General features: G+C 34.3%; 1 protein-coding gene across 1 annotated transcript in view; it reads left to right on the top strand.

The window, feature by feature from the left end:
* Window positions 1-19,154, top strand: part of LOC115429144 (collagen alpha-1(I) chain-like) — a 112,138-nt gene that overhangs the window by 56,241 nt on the left and 36,743 nt on the right. The window contains exons 23-30 of the mRNA XM_030148391.1: window positions 436-489; window positions 5,942-5,986; window positions 6,297-6,350; window positions 9,522-9,575; window positions 11,971-12,024; window positions 13,602-13,655; window positions 15,218-15,271; window positions 18,857-18,901. Coding sequence (XP_030004251.1) covers window positions 436-489; window positions 5,942-5,986; window positions 6,297-6,350; window positions 9,522-9,575; window positions 11,971-12,024; window positions 13,602-13,655; window positions 15,218-15,271; window positions 18,857-18,901 — 414 coding nt within the window. The remainder of the gene's footprint in view (window positions 1-435; window positions 490-5,941; window positions 5,987-6,296; window positions 6,351-9,521; window positions 9,576-11,970; window positions 12,025-13,601; window positions 13,656-15,217; window positions 15,272-18,856; window positions 18,902-19,154) is intronic.

Here is a 19,154-nt window from a genome sequence, read left to right as displayed (position 1 = left end):
ACACATATGATTCTATTTAATGCTGTTAACTATAGCTTCTTCCTGCTGTCGTTATATAATCAATATTATCCCAGTAGTTTTTATTTTTGGGGCTCTTTTTTTTTTTTTTAATCAGTCCAGCTGCTTAAAATCCAAAAAGTAGTTACATGGTCAAAACTCAGTAAAAACAGTAAAAAAAAATTAAATAAAGGAAAATCACAACAACAGTAAAAAAAAATAAATAAATAAAAAAAAACAGTGGAAAAAAAAAAATTCTTCCTGAAAAAAGAATTGGCAAAAAAGACATTTTTTTTTTACATTTTTATTGCGAAAACAACATAAAGTAACCTAGGCCTGTTATAATGGTAGTCCTTAAAGGGTTAAACATGATGAACATTGTTTGTTTGTTTGTTTGTGTGTGTTTGTGTGTGTGTGTGTTTGTGTGTTCCTCCTCAGGGTTTACCTGGGCCTCCTGGACCAGGGGGAGCAGAAGGAAAGCCTGGTACACAGGTTCCCATTCTCTATCATATTCAATCCTTCACCTGTAAATGCTGTGTTTGTCTTCTGCGTCCTGTCATGTACGCTGTTCACTATTTCATCATGTAGACCAGGGGTGTCAAACATGCGGCCTGTGGGCCAAAACCGGCCCATCAGAGGTTCCAATCTGGCCCGTGGGATGAATGAAAATATTAAACATGCAGCCCATGGGCCTAAAGTAAAATAATAATATAATAACCTCTGAATAATGAGTCCAAATGATCTTCTTAGTTTTATGTAGTTTTCTGTTCATTATGCCAATAAATAATGACAATTCCAAAATTATGTTTAATTTAGTGCAAAATAACATTAAGTTATGAATATATTTACATTAACAAACAATCCTTTAACAATAAAATGTGAATAACCTGAACAAACATGAACAACCTGAAATGTCTAAAGAAAATTAAGTGTTAAGTTTAACAATATTCTGCCTGTTACTAAATGTTCTGCACCATAATGCACATGTCTAAATGATAAGTTGAGGCATAATATTGGTAAAAAAAAAAAATATATATATATATATATATATATATATATATTTTCAGTTTATTCACATCTTATTTGTGAAAGGATACTTTGTAAATGTAGATATTTTCTTAATTTATCTCAACCTGAAAAAACTGAAATTTCTTCTTCTTCTTTTTTTTTTTTTTTGCAGTATTACACCTCAACTTATCATTTAGACATGTGCATTATGGTACAAAACATTTAGTAACAAGCAGAATAATGTTAAAATAGCACCTAATTTTCTTTAGACATTTCAGGTTGTTCATATTTGTTCAGGTTATTCATGCTTTTTTGTTAAAGGATAGTTTGTTAATGTAAATATATTCATAACTTCATGTTTTTTTTGCACTAAAACCCAGAAAAAAATTTGGAGTTGTCATTATTTACATATTATTATGTTATTATTTTACAGTTCTGACCCAGTCGAGGTTAAATGGGGCTGAATAATGTGGGACCTGGTTTTACGTTCGCTCCATCAGCAGCTCCGACTGGTGGTGATGATACGTAAATGAAGTCGCTGCACAGTCACAGATTTGACTGTAAAATCCTTCAGTGAATATTAGATGATCAGAGCGGCTGATGAAGTGACAGACGGTGACATAATGAAAGGCTGTTCAGATGGAAGTGCCCCAAAAATGTCAACTGACTTTTGCCATGCAGTACCTGTATGTGACAGCAGAGGGCAGTGTGTCAACAGGAGTTCACATCCTCAGTATTTACATGTCTGACCACTTCAGTTACATTGAAGTTTGGAGTGTCGTATATCTGAATATTTATCACACTTCCTTTAGCGTTTCCTTTAAATCCACTTTTCAAGACGAACCGAAACCATCAAAAATAGCCACGTTTAACCCTTTCATACATGAATTATGAGAACCTTAATCAAGATTTTTTCCCAAGTGTTTTTATTCCTCTTTAGGCATGAAAAAAACAATGCGATAGAATTATTTTTATGAACCTATTTTCCATTAGATTACAAAAATTTCCACTTAGCTGGACAGCATACATTAAATGTATGAAGCAAAGACACATACATTTAAAACCCATCATCATAAAGTGATATATTGTGTGAAAACTATGAAATAAAAACATTTTTAATGCAGCTAATCTGATGTTTTCTCACATTTTATCATATTCTATTACTAGTTATGGAGATATTATGCAAAAAAAAACCCAAAAGTTTTTGTTGGAGAAAATTAGCAGTTGATTTACACTCAAACATGTTAGTGCAGATCAGGTTTATCAACAACAGCAAAGTTACATTAATGGTCTGAATGTTAGTGTAGATAATGCATGAGCGTCAACTGTGTTGGTTGATATCCTCCTGAGACCCAGGAAAATGAAAGTTTTTGGCTTTTTACATTAAACAGTCATCTTGATTGGAAACTGCATGATGCAACAGTTTTTTCAGAGACATTTTTTAAATTATTTTTATTTATTTTTTTTTTAATGGAATGTCCTTTGCAATGAACAGCATTTTTTTGTTTTTTGTAAAACTGTCAAACTTTTTCCACCTACAGAGGACAAAAATGCATTGCTGGGTCTCAGGAGGACATGGAATTAACCCTTTCATGCATGAATTATTGAAGAATCAAGAATTTATTTTTTTTTTCCTGAGTGTTTTTATTCCTGTAGGCATTAAAAAAGCAATGCCATTGAAATTTTTTTTAATGAACCTATTTTTCATGGAGTCGCAAAAGTGTCCACTCAGCTGGACACCATGCATTTAATTTTTTAAGTAAATAGATGCATTTACTGAGAAAACTATGAAATAAAAACATTTTTCATGCTGCTAGTCTGATGTTTTCTCACATTTTAACTTAATGTAATACTAGTCAATGCTCATTTCATGGAGATAATATGCAAAAAAACAACAACTTTTTGTGTAAAAAAAAAAACAAAACACCCAAACATGTCAGTGCAGATCAGGTTTATCAAGAACAGCAAAGTTACTATAATGGTCTGAATGTCAGTGTATTATGGGATGGTGCATGAACATCCACTGTGTCGACTCAAATGGAACTAAAGCAAAACCCATGAATATACAAGAGAACAGCTGGAGAATAGGTGTCCACTGTAGTGACCACTGTGCATGAAAGGGTTAAAGACGATCGTATCCGGCGACTGTCACCTCCTCAAAATGTACTGTACGGACAAAAGTATGTGGACATGTTGAATTCAGGTGTTTCTTTTCTAACAGGGGTCTGGGATTAAAAACAATAATGACTAATATCAGAATATAGTTTTATATAGAAAAATCTCCCATTAAACTCTAAGGAAATATTGATGTTTACCAATATTCTGCTTGTGACTAAAATATTTTATGTATTTGTAGATCCACTGTGATCTGTAAGTTGTAATGTACATGTGTAAATCATAAACTGAGGCAGAATATTGTTAAAATTGCACGTATTTTTGTTAAGAAATTTCAAGTAGTTCATGTTATTCACATTTTTTAAAGGATACTTTGTAAATGTAAACATTCTCATCTTGTAATTTTAAAATTTTTCAATATAAAAACATAGAGAAAACTTTGGCGTTGACATTATTTGCGGGTCAAAACACAGTAATGTCTCGTCAGAGAGTGAACTTTAATTGATTGCTGTTCCAACATTTATGTCAGTATAAAGTGGCTCCTTGTTGTGGATGATCCCTTATAGTCCAACCAAGGTTATTATCGTTAATGAAAACTAATGAAAGGATGAAAAAAATACAATTGTAAAACATTTTTGTTAACTGAAATAAATAAAAACTATAATTAAAAGAACAAAACGATAACTAACTGAAACTGTATTGTGTGCTTACAAAACTAACTATAACGGATAAAAAGTATGGATAAAATTTCCTTCGTTTTCGTCTTTGTCAATGTCGGATTGATATGAAATCAATTTATTTCACTCAAGCAATTTTAGCTGCTGGCACCGTATGATATTTAACGGTCCGTCACTTCTTGCCACTTGTGGTTTCCAGTCGTCTTCTGGTCCCCACTCTACCTGGAAACATGGAGACTAAAGTTGGGAGAAAGCAGCAGAGTCCTGTCTGGGAATTATATGAATACGATGCTGAAGAAGAGAAAACATATTAAAAAAAAAATTTAAAAAATCTAAATTAAAACTAAGCATTTAGAAAATAACAAAACTAATAAAAACTAGCAAACCTGCTCTAAAAACTAATTAAAACTAACTGAATTAGAGAAAAAAAGTCAAAAGTTAAATAAAACTAAACTAGAATGAAAAATCCAAAACTATTATAACCTTGAGTTTAACTAAAGTAAAAATGAATTAAAAAGTAAAAATGTGAGTTATTTAACAACACTAATCTGTCAAATTGTCTCTAAAATAGTCTAAAAAAGTCAGAGAGATTTGGAATACCGTGTTTTGACCCTTACAGGTTATTGTTGTTTTGCTGGTCTGACCCACATTGGACTGAATGTGGAACCTGAACTAAAATGAGTTTGACACCCCTGATGTAGAACAACAGCATCCAAAGGAAAACACCCAGCCCACATCTGCTTCTGCACCCAAACACCTCATAAATCTGCTCACTCTTCACCCAAACAGATGCTTGTCCTGGAATTATAAGAAAACACCAGCATCATCTGTTATTATTATTATTTGTGCATACTGTATCTGTTATATTTTCTATTAGTAGTAGTCTATTAGTATACCTCTGGCAGTTCACCGCTTACCTTTGTACCATTTCAAGCTGTTCATTGGACTTGAACTGTTTGAATTTCAGTACAAAACTGGAAAAATTGGGGTGTTCTAAAACTTTTGACCGGTAGTGTATGCTCTATTTTCTGGACTATAGAGCGCACCTGAATATAAGCCACACCCACCAAATTTTAAAAGAAAAAAATATTTGTACATATATAGGCCACACCTGACTAAAAGCCTCAGGCGTCCATGTTGTAAGATGAGATATTTACACAGACAGATGGTAAACAGACAGATTATTTAAATATTTATTTCCATACCTTAACTGCTTAAAATGACAGGAACACAGCTGGTTCAGAAACCCAGAAAAGTCATTAATCTCTATCTTCATCTTCCTTCTGCTCATTGAAACCACTGCAGTCGTCTTCTTCAGTGTCAGAGTTGAACATCCTCAGAAAGGCTCCGTCACACACCTTCTACGTCTCTCCTCCATTGTTGCTCTCATTGTCACTTCTGTGCTGCAGCTCTATTTCCTTCTCGGACAGACACATCGATTGGTTTAAACTTCAAAGCTGCATCATATGCATTTCTTTGTGTGTTTTCCATGATGAGGGTTTGTGCATGACACGCAAAATGATCGTTAAAAGTTCAGCTTCAAACTTCTCCTCTTCATCACCTCTTCCACCTGTCTGTCTCGCTTTTGCGCTTCCTGCTAGAGCGCCCCCTGGAGGCCGTTAGCCTGTAAAAATCTATACTTGAGCCACGTCGTTGGATAAGCCGCAGGGTTCAAAGAGTGAGAAAAAAGTAGTGGCTTATAGTCCGGAAAATACGGTAATTGTCTGAACTGATTTAAATCATTTCTGTTCAGATTGAACCTGTGCTTTGGTTCAGATCTTATCACCAGTGACTCATGGGTCAAAAGAAAATTAAACGTCAATAATTTTGTCTTATTTTCAGTGGTTTTTCCAGCAAAAACAGACATTATTCACTAGTTTTGGGCTCTTAAAATGTTCACTTTTGTAGCTTTTCTTAAGTATAAATGTTGATTGTTCGCACTGTGACTAACTGCATCATTAGTTGTGGCTTTAACTTTCATTTCAGATTGATTTTCAGAACATGTGTTGAGTGTAAACTGCTAAAGTTTTGTGTTCAGATGATGCTTCAGTGGTTTAAAGCAGTGACATGTAGGTGATTCTGCTTTGACAAGTGTGTGTTCTGATCTAAATGGTGTGTATTTTGTGTGTTTTTGGGCGTTTCAGGGTCCTCAGGGTGCAGCCGGTAGTGTCGGCGGTAAAGGCCCGACGGTAAGAACCTTCAGTTCAGGTTGTTCTGGCTCCACCTGCAGGGTTTGACTGAATAAAACCACATTAGCACTGTTTTATACGACAAAAACACAGTGAATAATGAAGGACATTCCATTAAACATTTAAAATGTCATTATCAAATTACACAATCATCTCATTTAGATTAAATATTTTACAGCTCAGCACGTGTCTAATTTTTCTTGACTGCAGGAAATAAAGTTCAATTTGTTCACCCTCATCCTATCATTTGACTCTGCTGTTTCCTCTTTTTATTTTTTATTTATTAATCAGTTTTTTGCTGCTTTTTCAGGGTCTTCAGGGCATCGCAGGGGAGCAAGGACCAGATGGAGCACCAGGATCCACGGTACGCCTCATTCTCATTCAGTGGTTTCTTCTTTGTTTTGGCAGAAAAACCTGGACATTGTTAAGATTTTCACTGTGGAGGCGAGAGATGAACGGATCTGCTGAGGTGTAACGTAGAAAAGAAGGAAGCACTGTTGTGAATCTACATCTGTTGAAGCAGATTGTTAAAAAAAAAAAAAATCTGAAGTTAGACAAGAAGTTGAATTTTATATGTGTGTGTCCAAGTCCTTTTCCTCAGCTGGTGATTAATTAGACACACACAAGACTGAAAAAATAAGCAAAAAATAACTAAAATTAAGTAAGAACGAATAAAATATGCGACAAAAGGAGCAAAAACTGTCAAAGTAAACAATAAAAATGAAAATTTGTTAAAAAACAACAAAATAATAAGTAACAGGAACAAAATAAGCAACAAAATGAACAAAACTGAAGAAAAAATAATAAATTTGGCAACAAAATTTACTCTGAGCTTTAATGAACATCTACATGATCAGTGAATTAAATATAGAAAATACAGGATTTACACTGAAAAAAGGAAAATACAGAGGATAAGAATATAATAATAAATGGAGATCAATCACTTTAAAAAGGTTAAATGTAGAGATTAATTCATTCAGACGCCATCACAAAAATAGTGTTTAAGGGTTAAGGGGGTCATTTGTTTTATTTTTTTAAGTTCTATATGTTTGTTTTTTTAAGGAAATATGTCAGTCTTCTCTGGTTCCAGCTTCTTCAACATGAATATTTTGTGGGTTTTTTTCCTTAAATTGAATACAGACTCTGCTAACAGATTTTTTTCTGTTAATTACTGAGCTCCCAGTGTTGAACTAAAAATAAAATAAATAATATTTTGGAATATTATTATTATTATTATTATTAATAATAATAATAATAATAATAATAATAATAATAATAATAATAATAATGGAAATAATAATCAATTTCAGCCCTGTTTAGCAGCTTAATTACAGTAATTACAGAATTCCAAACACTGCAGCTTCAGTGTCTTCATGACAGCATCGTCTACCGTATACCAACTTTATTTATCATAAAGCACTTTAAGAACTTTACAGCTGGCACGAATCATAAAACAAGGGAATAAATAAGTAAGAACAGTGATAACACAGGGTACAAAACAGGCTAAGAACAGCAATATACAACCATCATAAAAACAAAGAAACTAGAAAAGTACTCGGAGAGTGCAGACCTCCGCCAAGGCAGATCAACCCCCCCCGGCCTTGCTCATGACATGTTTCAATGTTTTATATTAATATTTTTGGTATCATTTTAACCCTTTCATGTGCGAATTATGAGAACCTTAACCAAGATTTTTCCCTGAGTGTTTTTATTTCTCTTTAATCATGAAAAAAAACAATGTGACTGAAAAATTTCTTATGAAAAATAAATATATATATTTTTAAAAAAGTGTTAAAAAATACATTTAAAAATTAAAGAGTGATAATAATAATAAAAAAAAAAAATTCTCATGAACCTATTTTTCATGAAGTTGCAAAAATGCCCACTCAGCTGGACACCATGCATTTCATTTCTGAAGCGAAGAAACATGTATTTACTGATAAATTTGCGTGAAAACTATAACTATTACACTCGGGAGATCTACACAACGTTACTAATTCATGTCAGAAAAGATATGTAATGTGTTAAAACTTTAATAAAGATATGTGCAAAAAACCAACAGCAAAATACATGAATATACAAGAGAACAGCTGTAGAATAGCTGTCCACTGTAGTGACCAGCATGCGTGAAAGGGTTAAAGAGGACAGTCTGAGCTTTCATTCAATCATTCAAGCTCTTTTGTGAATACTTTTGACTAGTACAGTAGACACTGGAGCTCTTCAAAGGTTTTTTTTTTTTTTTTTTTTAATGTTTTTATTACACATTGAGTCAGTCATCTTTTTTTTTTTTAATACCCAAACCCATGAACATTCTCACCCTGTTGCACCATAAAAAAGATAATTAACAACTAGAAAAGCACTTGGAGACCGCAGACCTCCGCCAAGGCAGATCAGCCCCCCGCCCCATCACTACCAAAATTTAATCATTTGTTCCTTGTGTCAGTGAAATTTTATCAAAATCCATCCATAATTTTTTGAGTTATCTTGCTAAGAGACAGACAAACCCCAATGAAAACATAATGGCAGAGGTAATTAAAATCTGTTCAAAAAAACATAGAAAATCTAAAAAAAACCCGTCTCACTCATTAATTAAAAGCCAACGAGAAAAAGTGCATTTTTAGACGTGATTTAAATACAGGCAGAGACTGAGCCTGTCGAATCATAAAACAAGAAATTAAATAAGTAAGTAAGTACATAAAAAGAGTGATCACGCAGGGTTCAAAGCAGGCCAAGAACAACAAAATACAACCATCATAAAAACAAAGACTAATTAAAATCTGGTAAAAACAGCATAAGAAATATAAAAAAGAAACATCTCACTCATTGATTAAAAGCCAATGAAAAAAAGACATGATTTAAATCAAGGCAGAGACTGAGCCTGTCGAACATCTAAAGGTAACCGGTTCCACAGTTTTGGTGCAACAACAGAAAAGGCAAGACAAGGCAAGTTTATTTGTATAACACATTTCAGCAACAAGGCAATTCAAGGTGCTTCACACAGGACATTGAAATAAAAGAAACAAAAATAAACACATTTAAAACATTATAAAAAAAAAAAAAACATGTAAAAGGTGATTAAAAACAGCAAGTAAGAAAACAACACATAAAATAAAAAAAAAATAAAAACACACACATATTAAAGTAAGAGTTGCAGTGCAGAGTTTCAAAGAGAATATACATTTTAAAAAGTCAAAAGCCTTTTAGTCAAAGGCAGCAGTGAACAGGTGAGTCTACGTACAATCCCTGCGAAGCTTCTTTTTAGTGTTTGGAACCACAAGCTGCAGCTGATCTGACCTGAGTGCATGGGGGTGGGGGGCCAGGTCAGACAGGTAGGAGGGGCCAAGGTCATTCAAACATTTAAAAGCATACAGAAGAATTTTAAAATCAACTCTAAAACGCACTGGTAACCAATGGAGATGTGTCCCATGTTAAAGCAGTTTCAGTCAGTGTGCTGTTCCAATCCAAACCATGTGTCGTCTGTGTTCAACCTTGACCCTGGGCTCCATCCACAGTTTGGTTTTTCATCTAATAACAGGGACCCACGGGGAAACCAGGACCTCCAGGTTCACCAGGACCCCCAGGAGAACCTGTGAGTTCACCTTCATGACCCCCAACACCTACACACACACACACACACACACACACACACACACACACACACACACACACACACACACGTACAGGGTGGGGAAGCAAAATTTACAATGAACATTTAGTTGTTTTTTCTCAGCAGGCACTACGTCAATTGTTTTGAAACCAAACATATATTGATGTCATAATCATACCTAACACTATTATCCATACCTTTTCAGAAACTTTTGCCCATATGAGTAATCAGGAAAGCAAACGTCAAAGAGTGTGTGATTTGCTGAATGCACTCGTCACACCAAAGGAGATTTCAAAAATAGTTGGAGTGTCCATAAAGACTGTTTATAATGGAAAGAAGAGAATGACTATGAGCAAAACTATTACCAGAAAGTCTGGAAGTGGAGGAAGCAACAAAAAATGTACCAAAGCTTTTATTAAAGCTCTCAAATCCAAAATCCTAAAGGATCCAACCAAATCCATGAGAAAAATGGCAATTGAACTTGTGGTAGACAACAAGACCGTTAGAAATGCAGTAAAATATGATTTGAAGTAAAAATCTTACACAAGAACACCAAAACACTTGTTGACAACAGCAACAAATCCAACTTTAGCAATTTTTGGGAATCATATTTATGGCCGCCTTCTAGCCCAGATCTAAACCCTCTGGATTCTGCTATTTGGGGCGTTTTAGAACATGCTACCAACAGAACATCACACAGCAATGTCGACTTTCTTAAAGATACTATTAAAGAAGAATGGGAGAAGTTGTCACCCGGATATTTGAGGAACACTTGCACAAGTTTCAGGAAGCGTGTGAAGGCAGTTATTGAGAAAGAAGGAGGACACATAGAATAAAAACATTTTCTATGATGTCAGTTTTCTTGTGGCAAATAAATTCTCATGACTTTCAATAAACTAACTGGTCATACACTGTCTTTCAATCCCTGCCTCAAAATATTGTAAATTTTGCTTCCCCACCCTGTAGATATCTGTGGAGTAAAACTGTGGAACAAATTGTGTGTGAAGATAGATTCTGTTCATTTAAATGTTATTTTGTTTTTTTGTCTTAATTTGCTTCGTCTTGTTTTATTTTGTTTCTTTGCATGTTCAAAATAAATAAAATAATAATAATGATAAATTAATTAATAAAAGTATGCCCACCTGAGAGTTGTATAGATCCATTAAACCAGGCATGTCCAAAGTCCGGCCCGGGGGCCAATCACGGCCCGCGGTCAGATTTTCTACGGCCCACAGCTTCGGTTTTATAATGTCTTATTTATGGCCCGCTTGGACTGTTGAACCGAGTACATGAATCATAAAAGGTTCAAATGCAGTTCCTCCTTTCACCTCATGGTGGCAGCACCACTCTAACTCTATCTGGCTCTGTGACCTTGCCGTGAACCCTTTTCGCTAATTTCTAACCATGGCGCCTGTAAATAAAAAAACGAAAGTTGACAGTGAGGGCCGCCGCTTCCAGGAGAGATGGGAATTACAATTTTTTCCCCTGAAAATCGAGGCGATTGTGTTTGCCTAATTTGTCAAGAGACTGTTGCCTTGTTTGAGGAATTCAATGTAAAGAGACACGAGCAGACAAAACATGCTAACGCATACGACAAGCTAGCACGGAGTGAGCGTTCCGAAAAAGTGAAGAAAATTCAAGCTGCTTTAAACTCACAACAGTGACTCTTCATGTGAACCTGGGAGTTCAATGAATTCACCACCAGGACAGGCTACCAAGTTGCCAGGTTAGTTGCCTCTAACTGCTGGTGTTATGTACTTGTAGATGTGACACAAATATTACTTTCTGAATGATTTTGTGAAAGACAAGAGTAAGAGTCATATGTTTTCATCTTAAACGTTAACAGACTTTGCATTACTGAGTAATATATGAGTAATGATTACTCATATAAGTCATGTTTAAAATGAATGTGGGGTTAAGATTTTTATCAACTTCTTGGACGTTTGTTCTACGTTATCTGACTCCAGTGTGAAAGGAAGGCAGAATTGTTTTTTTTTTTTTATTTGTTCACACCTGAGTGGCTTACATTTTGTTACATTGCCATTTTAAAAAATGATATTGTGACAATGAAAATAAAATTGTTGTAGAACAGTGCTTTTATATGTAATTTTTACTGTTCGAAAAACATCCGAAGGGACCACTGGCCCCTGGCAGTCTCCACATTATCAGATCTGGCCCTCTTTAAAAAAAGTTTGGACACCCCTGCATTAAACCTATTAGTAGTCATGTTCTGGTGCGGTGGGCTGCACGTCTGTGGTGTCTGGAGACTCTCTTGTCACGTCGATACGTGAACATGTTCCTCCACCGCGGTCAATTACATACGTGTGTTTTATGTGTGTGTGATTATTTATGTCATGAATACTTTTTGTCTTGTCAGGGTTTCATGGGGAAACCAGGAGCAGAGGGACCTCAGGGCCATGTAGGCATGTATGTAAGTGACTCCTCATGAATGTGTTCCCTCTTCACAGCCTTTACATACGTGCATGTCACTGCTGTCAGACAGAAACCTCTTATGTCCAAAACAGTTATTTTTCAGGAAACTGGAAAAGGTATGCATATTCTAAATAAATGAATGGAGTTAAGAGACGTTAAATATTTCTAAAACTGTCAGACCAATGCGAGACCAAACAACACCAAAAATGGATTTACACGGTTTCTGCCTGACAGCGACGATATACAACATATACACTATGTGGACAAAAGTATGTGGACACGTTGAATTCAGGTGTTTCTTTTCTAACAGGGGTCTGAGATACAAAACAATAATGACTAATAATGATTTATTTATATTAATAATTAGAAATTTGCCAATAATCATAATCAATCAATAATTATAATACAGTTTTATACTGGGATAAATATCATTGCATTGGTTAGTTTGGTTTAAATTATCTTTGTTTCCAAAATGCCTCAGAGATGGTTTTTACTTAATTTCTCTCAACATTGATTTTTCTTTAGGTTTTTTTTTAATATCCAAAACTGATTTTAAATGTTCTACCTCTTTCTATCAATGTTTTTATCTCAAATCCTCATGAACAGGACATGTTACAGTTGTAGACATGATGTGTCCCAATATTTATGTCCATATCGTTTATAAACATCGATATTTCCTTAAACTTTAATGGGAGATATTTCCTCCGAAGAGAGATAATTATTATATATGGTAGAAAATTATTATTTACAGTCAGAGCATGAGAAATATTTTAGAAATTTAGAGGTGGAACATTTAAAATCAGAGTCATGGATTAAAAAAATAATTTTGAGAGAAATTAAGTAAAAACCATCTCTGAGGCATTTTGGAAGCAAAGATAACAAGAAAAGCACTCGGAGAGCGCAGACCCCTGCCGAGACAGATCTGCCACCCCCAATCACCACCAAAATTTCATTATTTCTTCCTTGTGCCAGTATCAACATTTCCTGAAAATTTCATGAAAATCCATCCATGACTTTTTGAGTTATCTTGCTAACAAACAAACAAACAAACAAACAAACAAACAAACAAACAAACAAACAAACAAACACGCACACAAAGCAAAGTGACCACAGTACCCCCCTGGCAGAGGTAAAGATGTTAAATGTTTAATGAGATAGCATTTTATAAAACTAATAATGTATAATTGCATAATATACTGATAATTAAAACTTTTATTCACATTTCCCTTGAATATACATACACTATATGGACAAAAGTATGTGGACACTTTGAATTCAGGTGTTTCTTTTAGTAAGAAATTAAGTCAAAACCATCTCTGAGGCATTTTGGAAACAAAGGTAATAATTAAAACCAAACTAACCAATGCAATGCTATTTATCCCAATATAAAACTATATTCTGACATTAGTCATTATTGTTTTGTATCCCAGACCCCTGTTAGAAAAGAAACACCTGAATTCAACGTGTCCACATACTTTTGTCCATATTTGTACGTTCACCGCTGACTTAGCAGACCAAAGTTTATTTCATGAACTGATGATAAGTCGCTCCATCTGTTGTTTTTTCTTCTGCCAGGGCATCCAGGGGAATGTGGGAGCGCGTGGGCCTCCAGGTCCTGCTGGAGAACGGGTAAAGTAAAGATTTCAACTAAAGACGTGTTTATGAGAGATAATCTGAACGAATGATCGGGGCTGGGGTGGGTAGTTCATCAGTTTAACACAAGTGTTTGTGGAAAAAGTAGTCGTATTATCTGCAGTTTTTTTCTCTGACATTTTTGTTAAATGCAGAGTTTTTAACCCTTTCATGTCGAGTGTTCATCTATTCTCCAGCTGTTCTCTCGTATATTCATGGGTTTAGTTGTTTTAGTTCCATATCAGCCAACACAGTGGACGCTGGTGCATCATCCCATACACTGACACCTACAGGCCAGTCATAGGAAGTGCATTTGTTTTTACTCTATAACCAAGATGGCCGACAGGATGTCAGAAATGCTGAACATCCCAGGAATGTCATGTAAATCCTTCTATGTCAGGACACCCCTGAAGTTAGAAAAATATGCAGCGTAAAAGTAACATCTAAGGATTAATATCATTGGCAAAAATTCCACATATTTATTTTTATATTGGAAGAAATTTGCAATTAATCCTATTTCGACTAAATTGGACGCCATGCACCACTGTCTGTATTTACACTGTAACTCATACTATCACTGTAACTTTACTATTCTGGATAAACCTGATCTGCACTAACATGTTTTAGCTGACATCAGTTGATAATTGTAACTACAGTGGAATAAACAGTATTTCAATTTTTTTTTTGCATATTATCTCTGTAAAGTGTTTAACAGCTACTATTAGAATTTCTTTAAATGTGAGAAAACATCAAATTAGCAGCATTAACTATGTTTATATTTGTCACTGATGATGTCAAAAAGTAATTGATGTTGTCACTAGTGATGTCATAATTGATGATATCACAAAGTAATTGATATGTCACTGATGAAGTCACAAAGTAATTGATTATATGTCACTGATAATGTCAGAAAGTCATTGTTGATGTCACAAAGTAATGATGATGTCTCAAATTATTGATATCACAACGTAATTGATGATGTCACTGATGAAGTCACAAAGTAATTGATGATGTCATTGATGATGTCAGAAAGTCATTGTTGATGTCACAAAGTAATGATGATTTCTCAAATTATTGATGTCAAAGTAATTAATGATGTCACTGATGATGTCACCAAGTAATCGATGAAGTCACAAAGTAATTGATGATGTCACTGATGAAGTCACAAAGTAATTGATGATGTTATAAAGTAATTGATGATGTCACCGAGTAATTAAAGATGTCACTGATGATGTCACAAAGTAAGTGATGATGCCACTGATGATTTCATCATTTTCTCATATTGGTTTGTTAAATACATATTTATTTGCTTCTACAGTTAAACTCATCACATCCAGCTGAGTAGATATTTTTTGTAACTCCATGAAAAAGGGGTTCATTAAAAAATGTTCATTTGCGCTGTTTTTTTCATGTCTAAAGATGTAAAAGAAATCTTAACTAAGGTTCTCCTAATTCCTGCATGAAAGGGTTAAAGGTTCAGATGTGAACTCACCAACATAAACAGCAGTGATAATAATCCGTCACAATAATACTCTTTTTTTTTTTTTTTTTACCTGCAGGGCGAGCAGGGCGTCCGAGGTTTACCCGGACCTCCAGGGAAGCCAGGGCCTCCAGTAAGTGTCTGTACTTTATTTTTGTTGTTTATTTCCCGTTTATTGACCCTAGAAGGATCTATATTAGAGGAGGAAGACAGCTGCTGTGATGGGGTCAAACCAAGGAGGCTTCAGGAAACTCCGAGCAGAGCAGTGGAGTGTGCACTGATGGAGGACAGCAGGTGGCGCTGATTAATTTTGTGGGCGACACTGGTCACAAATCGAATGTGCGAGATGGTGTGTCAAAGCGCCGGAGGACGGAGCTTCTGAGCCGACTGTCCTTTATCACCCAGCACTTGTCTTCATAAACTATATGGACAAAAGTATTGGGACATGTTGAATTCAGGTGTTTCTTTTGTAACACTCAACACTGATTTGTTTTTTTTTTTTTGTTGTTGTCTTTTTTTTATCCATGACTATGATTTTAAATCTACGTCTATATTTATATAGATATGTATATTGATTTATATGTCAAATCATTATGAAAAGGACATCTTACAGCTGTAGACATGATGTGTCCCAATATTTATGTCCATATAATTTATTTTATATATATATATAGTTTATCAATATTTCCTTCAAGTTTAATGGGAGATTTTTCTTCCTCAGTGAGATGTGAAGAAAGTAGATTCCAGTAGTTTCCAAAATGCCTCAGAGATGGTTTTGACTGAATTTCTCTCAGCGTTGATTTTTTTTTGGTCTTTTTTTTTTTTTATCCATGACGATGATTTTAAATGTTCTTCCTCTAAAGTTTTGAAATATTTTTCATGCTCTGACTGTAAATAATAATTTTCTACTACAACTAACCATCTACTTTCTTCACATCTCACTGAGAAAGAAAAATTTCCCATTAAAGTTTAAGGAAATATTTATGTTTTTATGTCATTTTTGCTCATTTTGTGATTATTTTGTTCACTGTTCTTGAATTCATCACTTAATTTGCTTATTTTGTTTATTATTTTGTTCATTTTGTTGATTATTCATCATGAACAGGACATCTTACACCTGTAGACATGATGTGTCCCAATATTTTTGGCCAGATAGTTTATAATAAACATCACTATTAACAGAAAGAAACCCACCTGAATGTACTTGTAGTAATGTATGCTGGATTATCAGACAGTGACGCTAAACCTGAAAACATTTTTTTTCAAATTTAAACTAAAGAAAAATAAGAAAAAAATTTACAGCACTAAAGCCAATACAACCAGGGTATAAAAAAACCCCCTTACATTTCTAAAATATTTTTCATGCTCTGACTGTAAATAATAATTTTCTACCACAACTAACCATCTACTTTCTTCACATCTCACTGAGGAAGAAAAATCTACCATTAAACTTTAAGGAAATATTGCTGTTTTTATTTTAAATCATCATGAACAGGACATCTTACAGCTGTAGAAATGATGTGTCCCAATATTTTTGTCCATATAGTTTATAAACATCAATATTTCCTTCAAGTTTAATGGTAGATTTTTCTTCCTCAGTGAGATGTGAAGAAAGTAGATGGTTAGTTGTGGTAGAAAAATATTATTTACAGTCAGAGCAGGAAAAATATTTTAGAAATTTAGAGGAAGAACATTTAAAATCATAGTCATGGATTAAAACAAAAACCCACAAAATCAATGTTGAGAGAAACTAAGTAACGTAACATGCTGTGTACTTTTAATCCCCCTCAGCTAAATATAGTGTATGATTTTGTTGAAAGTTACTGCCCTATAATTTATATTTATGTCCATTTAGTTTATAAACATCAATATTTTTTTTTCCCTTTGTTGGAGTGATATGTTTGCTTGAAACAGCCTTGTACAGTTATAATATCTGAGTACTTTCAAATATAAATATGTGTGTCATAACTTTTACACAAAGACAATCTAATCTAAATTATAGGGCAGTAACTTTCAACAGAATCATACTCTATATTTGGCCGAGGGGGATTAAAAGTATGTAGCACATTATATTACTTAATTTCTCTCAACATTGATTTTGTGTTTGATTGTTTTTGTTTTGTTTTTTTTATCCATGACTATTATTTTAAATGTTCTTCCTCTAAATTTCTAAAATATATTTCATGCTCTGACTGTTAATCACAATTTTCTACCACAACTAACCATCTACTTTCTCCACATCTCACCGAGGAAGAAAAATCTACCATTAAAGTTTAAAGAAACATTGATGTTTATAAACTATATGGACAAAAGTATTGGGACACATCATGTCTACAGCTGTAAGATGTCCTGTTCATGAGGATTTGAGATAAAAACATCAATATTTCCTTAACCCATAAAGACCCAGTACTACTTTTGTGGCCGTTCTAAAATAGTTTTTTCCTCTATATTTAACTTTTCCTCGGTGATTTCTCACCATTTATTATGATATCATCCTCTGTATTTTGCAGTTTTTCAGTAAAAATCAGGTATTTTCCAATATTGAATTGATTGATAATGTAGATGATCATGAAAGCTCAGATTAAAGTTGAGGGTTATTATAACATTAAACTTTAAGGAAATATTGATGTTTATAAACTATATGGACATAAATATTAGGACACATCATGTCTACAGCTGTAAGATGTCCTGTTCATGATGATTTGAGATAAAAACATCAATATTAATAATCAATATAATATTTATCCCAATATAAAATTATATTATGAAATTTGTCATTATTGTTTTGTATCCCAGATCCCTTCCTCACTGAGATGTGAAGAAAGTAGATGGTTAGTTGTGGTTGAAAATTATTATTATTTACAGTCAGGGCATGAAAAATATTTGAGAAATTTAGAAGCAAAAGCAAAATCAATGTTGAGAGAAATTAAATAAAAACCATCTCTGAGGTATTTTGGAAACAAAGATAACAATTTAACCCAAACTAACCAATGCAATGATATTTATCCCATAATATAAAACTATATTATAACATTAGCCATTATTGTTTTGTATCCTAGACCCCTGTTAGAAAAGAAACACCCGAATTCAACGTGTCCACATACTTTTGTCCACATAGTGCATGACTTATGCTATTATGCTATGAGGCTAATGCATGTGTTGAACAGCACCTCATTAAAAACAGTGGGATACTGAGGTGAAGTCATGACAGTCGTCTATAAGGGATTAAAGGCTTTTCCTGTGTTTTACTGAAGCTCTGGTCCAAACTTGAACGTTCAACTTTAAGAAACCCTCTGTGAATCAGTCCCTGCTGTGGCTGGTTAGATGTGGGAATAAGAAAAGTCCCTGTTGCATGGAAATAGTTTGACTTTGAGTCCAGACAGTGGGACTGCAGACTCTGGAGTCCACGTCCACAGTGGTCCGAGCAGCGTCACTGCACACAGCTGTTTCTGACGGATGCGTCCCACTCACATGGTCGCTCACCGCTGCCGCCAAATCCATCAATCTGTCACAGAGTAAAGTCTGACAGAACGGAGGCAGCGTCCTCAGAGACGCTGGTGGGAAAGAAACAAACACAAAAAGGGTGTCCAACGTACGGTCTGTGGGCCATAAATGGGCCGCACAAACATATATTTGATGTATGGTTAAATGCTCACAGGAGACTGAAGTGCGATCAGCGAGTTCTGACTTGTCCTGTTTTGTGTTTTTTATTTTTCAGGGTCTGCCAGGTCATCAGGGAGAAAAAGGACAGCAGGGACCTCAGGTGAGGAAAACCTTCAGATAAATAAATACACCTTTGTCTTAACGAACATGGGACTGATGGTTTTTCACATGTTTTATGGACTGTTACAGTAAAGTCTGAACTTTAGGGTCATGGTGTTTCCTCATTATAACCACAAAACTTGTAATAAAACAACAATATTTTAAATATTTTTGCACACTTATTTATATATATTTCTTTAATTATCATAATAATAATATTTATCTAGTGCATATTGAACACATTTTTGTTCTAA

This window comes from Sphaeramia orbicularis, chromosome 12 (assembly GCF_902148855.1).
Source record: "Sphaeramia orbicularis chromosome 12, fSphaOr1.1, whole genome shotgun sequence".
NCBI classification, from domain to species: domain Eukaryota; kingdom Metazoa; phylum Chordata; class Actinopteri; order Kurtiformes; family Apogonidae; genus Sphaeramia; species Sphaeramia orbicularis.
This window is presented reverse-complemented; position numbering and strand designations above follow the sequence as displayed.